At 36.5% G+C, this 12,103-nt stretch overlaps 1 protein-coding gene across 4 annotated transcripts in view; it reads right to left on the minus strand.

Moving 5' to 3' along the window:
* EXOC6B (exocyst complex component 6B) overlaps positions 1-12,103 on the minus strand; it is a 600,442-nt gene that overhangs the window by 235,799 nt on the left and 352,540 nt on the right. For all 4 annotated transcript variants that reach the window (XM_045788250.2, XM_045788249.2, XM_045788251.2 and 1 more), the window contains one exon: positions 4,787-4,966. In XM_045788250.2, the coding sequence (XP_045644206.2) occupies positions 4,787-4,966 (180 nt within the window). The remainder of the gene's footprint in view (positions 1-4,786; positions 4,967-12,103) is intronic.

A 12,103-nucleotide genomic window follows, 5' to 3' on the forward strand; every position in this document is an offset into this window, starting at 1 on the left:
CTTCCACAAAATGAAACACATTTGTAAAAATCTTTCTTCAATAAAAGTGGGTTTTTTTTTAAATATAAATTAATTATCAAGGACAGAATAATCTTGGAACAGAGAATAACAATTCCAAGTATCACCTTCCCCCACCCCCAGAATTATAAAAGCAGCAAATGTTTCATGACAGAAAAAAAATTTTTTTAAACACAAAGAAGCAAAAAGAAAAAAGAAAAGGTATATAGAGACTGGTATAGTTAAACCAGGCAGTACAGAATTCTAGAGTCTTACCATATATAGTATAGATGATTAATGTGTGTGTATCTATATTAATAAAAGTGAGATCAGATCTTGTTTTCTGACTGCCTAAAATACAACATCTGCAAATTTTCCCAACAGCGTCTTCTGAGTTTGAAACAATGGGTTATATTGTTATATATTACAGATACTAACCTTTGGAAATACTCATTAATTACTTTTGTAGTAAGCTTACATTCTACTTCCTTTATTAATTCTCGTTAGGTATCTTACAGAACATTTTATGTGGTCAAATTATTAACCTTTCCCTTAATGATTTCACTCTCTGGTGTCATCCTTATGATGGTGACTTCTTTTCAGATTACAGAAATATTTGCTAATGTTTTTACTGGTTCTCCCATAATTTCTTTCTTTTTAAAAATGTAAACATGTGGGGGGAGGGGTGGGGAAACTCGGTGATGGGCATTAAGGAAGACACATGATGTAATGAGCACTGGGTGTTATATGTAACTGATGAATCACTAAATTCTACCCTTGAAACTAGTAATACACTCTATGTTAACTAACTTGAATTTAGATAAAATCTTTAAAAAGTTAAAAAATAAATTAAAATGTAAACATGCATTTGACCTAGAATTTATTTTGATATATGAAAACATCTTTTTATCCAAAGCAGATAGTGGTGGCAACAGCAATTACTAATGTCACCTTTATCTTATACTAAGTTCTTACATGTACTTTGAACTATTTCTAGATTTGATGTTCTCTTCCTCTAATCTATCAGTCTATTCCAGTGTGAGAAGGGTATTAGTTAAATTATTTTTGGTTTATAATAACATTTCTATACTTGATAGGAAAAGACCACGTTCAATTTACTTTTTCATATTTTTTGGCAAATATTGTACATTTTTGTCTACAAATAAATCTTAGAATTATTTAGTTAAAATAATCCACCACCACCAAATTCACTTATTACTCATGGCAATTTGATTAATTTTGGAAAAATTCTTTGAAATATGATTATTCCCACCTAAAATGCTGTATTTGTACATAATAAAGTCTCTAAAATTATTTTGTGACATGTTCTTCACATTAGTCCTACAAATAATTTGTTAAGTATACTTACAGAGATTTTATAACCCAATAATGAATAGTGCTTTTTTTTTTTTTTTGCAATATATTTTCCCTGAGGGTATTGCTAATATAAGAGAAGCTGATTTGTTTTCTAAGTGGACCATCTAACCAACGAAAGTCTTATTGGTCCTAATTATTTTTTAGTTGATTTTCTGGAGGTTATCCAATCACACTGTAATAATCTATGAACAATGATAACATCTATTATTTATTTTTTAACTTTATTTGACAGAACTTCTAAAGCAGTAATAAGAAGTATCTTCACCATACTTCTGATGTAAATGCAAATAAGTGTTTTCAGTGTCCCACTGCTAAATCTATAGTGGTTGCTGAACTTCATATAGATGCTCTTTATCATGTTAATGAAATATTCTATTGCTTGAGTTTTAGTAAGTGTTTTTTTTTTTTATAAAGATTTTATTTATTTATTTGACAGAGATAGAGACAGCCAGTGAGAGAGGGAACACAAGCAAGGGGAGTGGGAGAGGAAGAAGCAGGCTCATAGCGGAGGAGCCTGATGTGGGGCTCGATCCCGGATCGCCAGGATCACGCCCTGAGCCGAAGGCAGACGCTTAACCGCTGTGCCACCCAGGCGCCCCTAGTAAGTGTTTTTTTGAATCAGGAGAGCAGGCTGGATGTTGTGGAATGCCTTTTTGGAATTCACAAAGATGATCCTCATCTCTTCCACTTAGTAATGTGATAAATTAGATTAACAGATTTTTAAATATCAAACCATCCTTGCATCTCTAGACTGAATCCTACATAGTAGTGGTAAATTACTTTCTCAAAACACTTAGGAACTGACTTGCTAAACTATTGATTGGTTCATCATTTGCTCTTTTGTGCTACTTCCGTCTGGCTTTGGTGTTAAGGTGAAGCTAGATGAAATGACCCAGTTTTCTGCAGGCCAATGCTCCCAGCAAGCAGTATACAAGTCAGTGGAAAATGGAGAGACACCAGACAGCTATGAAGCAATGAGGACTAAAGGGAATGACGCTGCAAAGAGGGCGAGCCTTTTCGAGGTGAGCTGAGGCTCTGCAGCCGGCCCTGGAGGCATCAGCCCAACACAGGCATAGGAACAGACTGAGAATCTGGATTAGGTGCAGGCAAAGAGTGACTACTGGGGTGAAAAAAAAATCACTGAATTGTTGTTGCTTCCATAGGGCTGAAGTGCCAAAATTGGAGATCTGAGGGCCAGTTTTCTCCTCAAGACATTTTCTGAATCCTAAAGCTACAAGGCTAAGGAAAATAAGGGTCTAAGCCATAACCTTTGAAAAACAAAGTAAGATTTCCCACAGTCTTAGTGTTTACAGAAAAAGACTCACTAGCGGGAGGATTCATGAGAATCTCAGGTGGGAGCTGAAAGATCTTAAGGGAGCGGTGAATTGACCCTGACAATCTGCAACCACTTTTTTCCTGTTGGCAGTCACTGATCTGGGTAAGCCTCCTTCTCAAGACATTTGCCAAACTCTAAAATTAAAAAAGGCAGGAGGCTGAAGAGATAAGGTTTTTCTGATAAGTGGAAAGTTCCATAATCCTCTTGGTCCTGAAGAGATGATGGTGTGTCAGGTTCTGATTAAAAGCTCTGAAGAACCACATCCTAGCAACAGGGGCAAACCAAAGGTACACTGCATCTGCAACCCAAGCTGGACCCAGGTTAGCCATGATGGGATGAAGATGATGAGGCTCAAACCATGAACCACCTACCCATACTACCTACTTAGTAATGGAAGGGATAACCCAGCTCTGGTGGGAGATGTTAACACCCAGAACCTCTACATGTTTTAAATGCAATGTTTCAAATCAAAACCACATGAAGATACCACCTTACGCCAGTTAGAATGGCAAAAATTGACAAGGCAAGAAACAACAATTGCTGGAGAGGATGTGGAGAAAGGGGATCCCTCCTACATTGTTGGTGAGAATGCAAGTTGGTACAGCCACTCTGGAAAACAGTGTGGAGGTCCCTTAAAAAGTTAAAAATTGAGCTACCCTATGATCCAGCAATTGCACTACTGGGTATTTACCCCAAAGATACAGACGTAGTGAAGAGAAGGGCCATATGCACCCCAATGTTCATAGCAGCATTGTCCACAATATCTAAATCGTGGAAGGAGCCGAGATGTCCTTCAACAGATGACTGGATTAAGAAGATGTGGTCCATATATACAATGGAATATTACTCAGCTATCAAAAAGAACGAGTTCTCAACATTTGCTGCAACATGGACAGCACTGAAGGAGATAATGCTAAGTGGAATAAGTCAAGCAGAGAAAGACAATTATCATATGGTTTCTCTCATCTATGGAACATAAGAAATAGGAAGATCGGTAGGAGAAGAAAGGGATAAAGAAAGGGGGGGTAATCAGAAGGGGGAATGAAGCATGAGAGAATATGGACTCTGAGAAACAAACTGAGGGCTTCAGAGGGGAGGGGGTAGGGGAATGGGATAGGCTGGTGATGGGTAGTAAAGAGGGCACATATTGCATGGTGCATTGGGTGTTATACGCAGCTAATGAATCATCGAACTTTACATCAAAAACCAGGGATGTACTGTATGGTGACTAATATAATAAAAAAAATTATTATAAAAAAATAATAAAACAAATAAATGCAATGTTTAACACCAACCAAAAAAAATAATAGGAAGAGATACGATCATATGACTGATAACTAAGAAAAAAAATCAGAAACAATTCCACCTACATGTGGGTGAACGACACTTTACCATTAGTAAAAAACAACTTTAAAATGACTAATTAATATGCTCAAGAAAACAGAGAAAAGAAAGACAAATCAGATTAAAAAGATGGAGAATTTCACCAGAGAATTTGGGGTTAAAAAAAAAAATTAAATGGAGGGGTGCCTAGGTGGCTCAGTCAGTTAAGCCTCTGCCTTCAGCTCAGGTCATGATCCCAGGGTCCTGGGATCGAGTCCCACACCTGGCTCCCTGCTCAGCAGGGAGCCTGCTTCTCCCTCTCCCTCTGCCTGCTGCTCCCCCCTGCTTGTGCTCTCTCTCTCTGTGTCAAATAAATAAATAAAATATTTAGTAAAAAATTAAATGGATAATCTAGGACTAAAAGATACATACCTGAAATTCTAACTCCTAAGTTTTTCCTCTTGGAAATTCACTATGGCATTCACTATGTGTTTGAACGAATTACTTTAGGTGAAATTAGGAGAAACAGAAATAGACATAATATTAGGGACCATTTTCAAAATAAAATGCAAAAGTCAATGAAAAAATGATGGGAGAGTCTCTATATCTCATCAAGGGACGATAATTATAGTAAAAGCTTTTGCATCCTGAAGAGCTTCTCAGTTCGTTAAAGCACAAACATCTTTCACCAAACTAGGTTTTAAGAAAACTTTTTTCCATACAATGGGCAATGTAAGAGCAACTGTCACTTACGGGAAGGTGTGTGAATACAGCAAAAGTGCTTCGTAGAAAGGCAATGAGGTCTACTAGGTAATCACTAGCTTTGTTGCCCAAATCTCCAGTCATCCAGTCATAGTCAGCCAGCTGGAGAAACTGGTCGATCTTCTGGTTTAAGTTGGTATAAATCTCTTCTTCAGCTGCATGTCTGGCATCCTGTGAAATACAGAATTTTAAAAATCATTCAGACTTCCATAATCAGAAATTCCTACTTGGAGACATCTCACACTTACATCCATTAAGTAACAGAACTGGCAATAATAAGCAATATCACAGTCTCCATGAATTTTTCTTTTTCAGAAGCACAGGAGAGTCTTTTCTATTCTGGGTCTGCAAGACAAGCTATTGTTTTGTTTCACCAAATAAAGAATCTACCTTTACTGCCCTCAACTGTCTGCATCCTTTTTTACTTTCCTACATTGGTTCAAAACCATGCTCACTCTCAGGGTCTTATTCCTGTTCATCTCTTCTAGGACTCCAAGAACCTCCCTTGCTGTAATAATAACCTCTCTATAGCCCCTAGTCTCCTCACTTGCTTAAAATAAGTATTCTGAAGTTTCGGCTTCATGCTATAAATATTCCCACTAGTTACTATCCTACCTCTCTAGTGTCTCTGTCATCAAGCTCCTTCAGATTGGTATACGCCAGTGTTTCCTGAAATGTGTTCTAAGGAACACAAGATCTGAAAAATGCTAACGCAACAGCACATGAGTTCCTAGATCAAATACGTTTGAGAAACCCTGTTTAAGAGATTCATGATGTACGTTTGCATATAAAAGGTTGTAACAAGCATTAAGGGACTAATGTTCCAAGAAAAATATTTTCAGGACAAACAGGTCTACTTGAACCAGGGCAATCAGGATTCCAGTGCTAACCATCTGTCAACATGGTTTGGTCCACAGTAACCCATGACTTCATGCTTCAACATGCAATAATCATTTTCTAGTCTGATCTTACTTGGTCTCTGTTCAACATTCTCTCCTAGAACTCTTTCTCCTTTGGCTTTCACGACATGGGTTTCTCCTGGTTTTACTTCTACTTTTCTGGCCTCTAATCCTCTCAATTTCACTGGGTGATTACATCAACTCCTAGAGCTTACACTCTCTCTATCCAAACCTACTCTTGTTAAAGACCTGTGTATCTTTTTTTATGTATTTATTTATTCTTTTTCTTAGAGTGAGAGCCCAAGCAGGAGAGGGAGAGAGAGAGAATCTTAAGCAGGCTCCACACTCAGCATGGAGCCTTACGTGGAGCTCAATCTCAGAAGCCTGAGATCATAACTCGAACCAAAATCAAGAGTCAGATGCTTAACCAACTGAGCCACCAGGGCACTCCTAAGACCCATATATCTGATTACTTCCTGGGCATTAGGATCCACAGAAACTTTAAACACAGTGAGCCCAACACTAAATGGATCATAATCTCCACACTTCACCTGTCTAGTTCAGTCCAAGGCAGAGATCTACACAAGATATTGGATTCCATTCTTTCTTTCATAGCCAGTTACTGTGTACTGTAAATTTTAACTCCTAAATTTCTAATTCATACCTTCCTCTCCATTTTCATCCTTTTAGTGGCTGTATAATTTGGCAATGTATTTATATACTATAATTATAGGCACTGACTATATTTATATGAACAATGTTTCACTGAGCATTTCTGTGGTTACATATTTACACACTTGTATGATAATTTAATACTGTCCTTGAATTCCCATTTTACTAAGAGTTTTCATTAATAAACATCATTTTTTAGAAATTTAAACTTGAAGAAAAATTGAGCAGAAAGTACAGAGCATTCACATATACTGCCCCACATAACCCCCCCCCACACTGTTTACTCTATATCAAAACTTCATTAGTGTGGTACATCTGTTACAACTGATGAACCAGTATTGATGTTTTATTATTAACTAAAATCCATAGTTTGCATTAGGGTTTGATCTTAGTGTGGTACAGTTCTATGGGTACTGACAAATGTATAATGTCACATATTCACCACGACAGTATCATACAGAATAGCTTTCCTGTCCTACAAATCCACTCAGTTCTATCTGTTCAATCCTCCTTTGGTCATCCCCTGAATCCTGGCAACAACTGACCTTTTTACTTTCTCCATAACTTTGCCTTTTCCAGAATGTTATATACTTGGAATCTTACAGTATGTAGCTTTTCAGATTGACTTCTTTTCCTTAGGAATGTACATTTAAGCTTCCTCCGTGTCTTTTCATAGCTTGATAGTCCATTCCTTTTCATCACTGAATAACACTCCATTGTCTAAATGTATCATAGTTTGTTTACCCATTCACTTATAGGAGGACATCCTGGTAGCTTCCACGTTTGGCCAGTTATAAATAAAACTGCTCTAAACATACATGTGTAAGTTTTGTGTGGCTTCAATTTTCAACTCACTTGGATAATACCAAAGAGCATGACTGGTGGATTGCAGTGGTAAGACTATCTATGTTTAGACTTGAAAGAAGCTGATAAACTGTCTTCCAAAATGGCATTACCATTTTGCATTAGCACCAGCAATGAATGAGAGTTGTTGCTGCTACAGCATTTGGTGTTGTCAGTGTTTTGGATTTTAGCCATTGTAACAGTTGTGTAGTGGCATCTCATTGTAGATGAATTTACAATTCTCTCTCCATTCCTTAGTGAGGTGTCTGTTCAGATCTTTTGCCTGTTTTTAAATTGGGTTGTTTGTTTTCTTATTGTTGAGTTTTACCAGTTCTTTGTATATTTTGGATATGTCTTTATTAGATATGTTTTGCAAATATTTTTTCCCTACCTATGGCTTGTCTTTTCATTCTCGTTACGATGTCTTTCCAAGAGAACAAGTTTTTCATTTTAATAAAGTCCAACTTAGCAATATTTCCCTTGATGGATCATGTTTTTGGTGTTATATCCAAAAAGTCATAGCCACACCCAAAGTAACGGAGAGCTTCCCTTTTGCTATGTTCTACAAGTTTTATAGTTTTGTGTTTTACATGTAAGTCTATGATCCATTGTGAAAAATGTAAGATCTGTAATAAAAGTAAAAGCCTAATAAGTGTAATAATCTATCTAGATTATTTTCTTTCTTTTTTGCATGTGGATGTCCAGTTGTTCCAACACCATTTATTAAAAAGACTTTCCTTTCTCCATGGAATTGACTACTCCCTATCAACATTTGTTTGACTATATTAGTGTGGGTCTATTTCTGGGCCCCTTACTCTGTTCCTTTGATCTATTATCTATGCTTTTGCCAACAGCACATTGTCTTGATTACTGTCACTTTATAGTCAGGTACCGTCAGTCCTCCAACACTGTTCTTCAATATTGTGTTGGCTATTCTGGGTGTTTAGCCTTTCCATACATACTTTAGAATCAATTTGTCAATATTCACAAAATGACCTGTGGGGATTTGGACTGAAATTGCATTGAATTTATAAATCCACTTGAGAAGAACTGTTATCTTGATAAAATTTTAAGTCTTCCTATACATGAATATAGAACATATTTCCATTTATTTAGATATTTCTTCTTTGATTTCTTTTCATCCGAATTTTATAAATTTGATGTAGATCTTGTTTATTTGCTAAATTTATACCTATTTCTCTCTTTCTTGATGTTAATGTAAATGGCACTGTATTTTTAATTGCAAATTGATGGTTTCCTTTGCTGCACTGGTATAATAAGAAAGCAAATGACTTCTGTATATTAGCCTTGAATCCTGAGACTTGCTATATGCACTTATTACCTCCAGTAGTTTTTGTTAATTTTTTCATATTTTCTACTTAACACAATCATGTCATCTATAAACAAAGTTCTACCTTCCCAATCCGTAAATATTTTCTTTCCTGTCTTATTGCATGTTGAATAGGAGTGGTATGAAGGAACATCCTTGTACTTTTCCTGATTTTAGCAGGAAAATGTCTAGTTTCTCATTATCATGTTTGATGTTAGCTGTAGGACTTTCATAGATGTTCTTTGTCAAGTTAAGGAAGTTCTCCCTCTCATCTAGGTCTGCTGAGAGCACCTATTGTTATGACTATAATTCTTCTTTAGCCCATTGATGTGATGCATCACCTTGATTTCTAATGTTAAATGGGTCTTGCAGACCAAGAAAAAAATCTCAGGGTCATAGGGTATAATTCTTCTAATGCACTGTTGGATTAGGTTTGCTAATATGTCGTTGAGAATTTTTGTACCTATGTTCATGAGAAATATTAGCCTGTGGATCTTCTTCCCTGTAACGTCTGGCTGGTATTACATTAATGCTGGCCTCCTACAATGAGTTAGGAAGTATTCCCATTGCTTCTATCTTCTGGGAAATACTCTGGAGGAGTGGTGTAATGTCTTCCTTAAATATATGGAAGAACTTTTTTCAGCTTTATAAGGGTACAATTGACAAAATTGTAAGATATTTTAAATATACAACACAATGATTAGATATAGGTATACACTGTAAGAGGATACCCTACATCGAAATAATTAACACGACCGACACCACACTTTTTTTTTTTTTTTGGTGAGAATATTTCAGGTCTACTCTCTTACCAAATTTCATTTCTATAATATGGTATTATTAGCTATAGTCACCATGTTACATATTAGATCCCCACACCTATTCCTCTTACAGTTGAGTGTTTATACCCTTTGATCAACCTCTCTCTTTTCCCCTCACCTCTCAGCCCCCGACAACAACTTTTCTACTCTCTGTTTCTATGAGTTCAACTATTTTCTTAGATTCCACATATAAGTGATACCATGCAGTTTTGGCATTCTCTGTCTGGTATATTTCATTTACCAGAATGCCTTACTGGTTTACCCATGTTGTTGCAAATGACATGATTTCCTTCTCTTTTGAGGTTGGATGATATTCCATTGTGTATATGATGTGTGTGTGTGTGTGTGTGTGTGTGTGTGTGTGTGTGTGTGTGTATGCATATATAATTTCTTTATCCATTCATCCATTGATAGCCCATTAGGTTGTTTCCACATCTTGGCTATTGTGAATAATGCTAGAATGAACACAGAAGTATAGGGAAGTATTCAAGATGATGATTTCAATTTCTCTGGACACACACACAGAAATTATATATGGATTGCTGGATGATATGACACCTCCATTTTTACTTTCTTAAGGAATCTTCAAATTGTCTTCCACAGAGGTTGTAACCAGTTTACATGCCCACCAAGAGTGTACAACTGTTCCTTTTTCTCCACATTCTTGTCAGCATTTATCTTTTGTCTTTTTAACAGTTGTGAGGTGTGAGGTGGTATTTCACTTTGGTTTTGATTTGCATTTCCTTGATGGTTAGTGATCCTGAACACTTCTGCATGTATCTGTTGGCCATTTGTATGTTTTCTTTGGGAAAATGTCTATTTGTATCCTTTGCTCATTTTTTACTTGGGTTATTTGGGTTTTTTGTTGTTGATTTGTATGAGTTCCTTTTATAATTTGGATATTAAACCCCTATTGGGATATGTGGTTTGCAAATATTTTTTCACATTCCATCTGTTGCCTTTTCATTTTGTTGATGGTTTCCTTTGCTGTGCAGAAGATTTGTAGCTTGATGTAGTCCCATTTGTTCATATTTGCTTTTATTGCCTTTGCTTTGGTGTCAAATACAAAAAAAATCAATGTCAAGACTAATGTCAAACAGCTTACCCACTATGTTTTCTTCTAGGAGTTTTATGGTTCAGTCTTAGGTTTGAGTCTTTATTTTGAGTTGATTTTGGTGGATGCTGTAAGATAGAGGTCTGATTTCATTCTTTTGTATGTGGCTGTCCACTTTTCCCAACACCATTTGTTGAAGAGATTACCCTATCCCATTTTGTGCATTCTTAGCTCCTTTGTTGTAAACTAATTGAGCATACACACATTTACTTCTGGGCTCTCTGTTCTGTTCCATTGATCCATGTGTTTGTTTTTATGTCAATACCATTCTGTTTTGATTATTATAGGTTTATAATAAAATTTGACATCAGCAAGCATGATGCCTCCAGCTTTGTTCTTTCTCAAGATTATTTTGGCTTTTCACAGTCTTTTGTAGTTCCATTCAATTTTTATTTTTTTTTATTTTTTAAAGATTTTATTTATTTATTTGATAGAGATAGAGACAGCCAGCGAGAGAGGGAACACAAGCAGGGGGAGTGGGAGAGGAAGAGCAGGCTCCCAGCGGAGGAGCCTGATGTGGGGCTCGATCCCAGAACGCCGGGATCACGCCCTGAGCCGAAGGCAGGCGCTTAACCGCTGTGCCACCCAGGCGCCCCCCCATTCAATTTTTAATATTGCTTTTTCTATTTCTGTAAAAAATACCAATGGTATTTTAATAGAGATTGCATTGACTCTGTAGATAATACTTTGAGTAGTATGGACATTTTAACAATATTAATTCTTTCAAAACCATGAACATGGACTATCTTTCCATTTACTTGTGTCTTCTTCAATTATTTTCAACTAGGCCTGGTGTTTTCTGTTTTAGAAGGCTATTAACTGTTGATTCAATTTCTTCAATAGATATAAAGCTATTCAGATTATCTATTTCTCCCTGTGTAAGTTTTGGTAAACTGTGTCTTTCAGTGAATTGATTCATTTCATGTCAGTTACCAAACTGTGGGTATACAGTTGTTCATAATATTCCTATATTATTCTTTTAACGTCCATGGAATCAGTAGTGATAGTCCCTCTTTCATTTATGATATTAATAATTTGAGTCTTCCTTCTTCTACTCTTTATTAGCTTGGCTCAAAGTTTATCAGTTTTATTGATCTTTCTATGAACCAGTCTTTGGTTTCATTATTTATCTCTTTTGATTTTCAATAACAAAACCATTCATTTCTGCTCTAATTTTTATTCTTTTCTTCTGATTACTTTGGATTTAATTGGCTCTTCTTTTTCTAGCTTCTTAAAATAGCTTAGATTATTGATTTTTTTTTTTTTTTTTTAGTAAAGCGATAGAAGTTTTTAAGTGAAGATACAGAAAAAGCTCTCAAGAGTGAGAGAGGTTCCGACAGGGTTGCCAACAAGGGCCTTTAGGGTTGGTCTTTTATAGAAAGCTAACCAGGGAACTTAAATCCTTCAGCATCTCTATTGATAGCACCTTCAATGGCTCACTTCCTTTTTAGGGTTTGGTTTTAGAAATTTCTTCCTTTCTGGGGCACCTGGGTGGCTCAGTCAGTTAAGCATCTGCCTTCAGCTCAGGTCATGATCTCAGGGCCCTGGGATCAAGCCCCACTTTGGGCTCCCTGCTTAGCAGGGAGTCTACTTCTCCCTCTCCCTCTGCCCCTTCACCCCACTTGTGCC

This window comes from Ursus americanus, chromosome 7, assembly GCF_024610735.1.
Source record: "Ursus americanus isolate L20-20 chromosome 7, mUrsAme1.1.p, whole genome shotgun sequence".
Lineage (NCBI taxonomy): Eukaryota > Metazoa > Chordata > Mammalia > Carnivora > Ursidae > Ursus > Ursus americanus.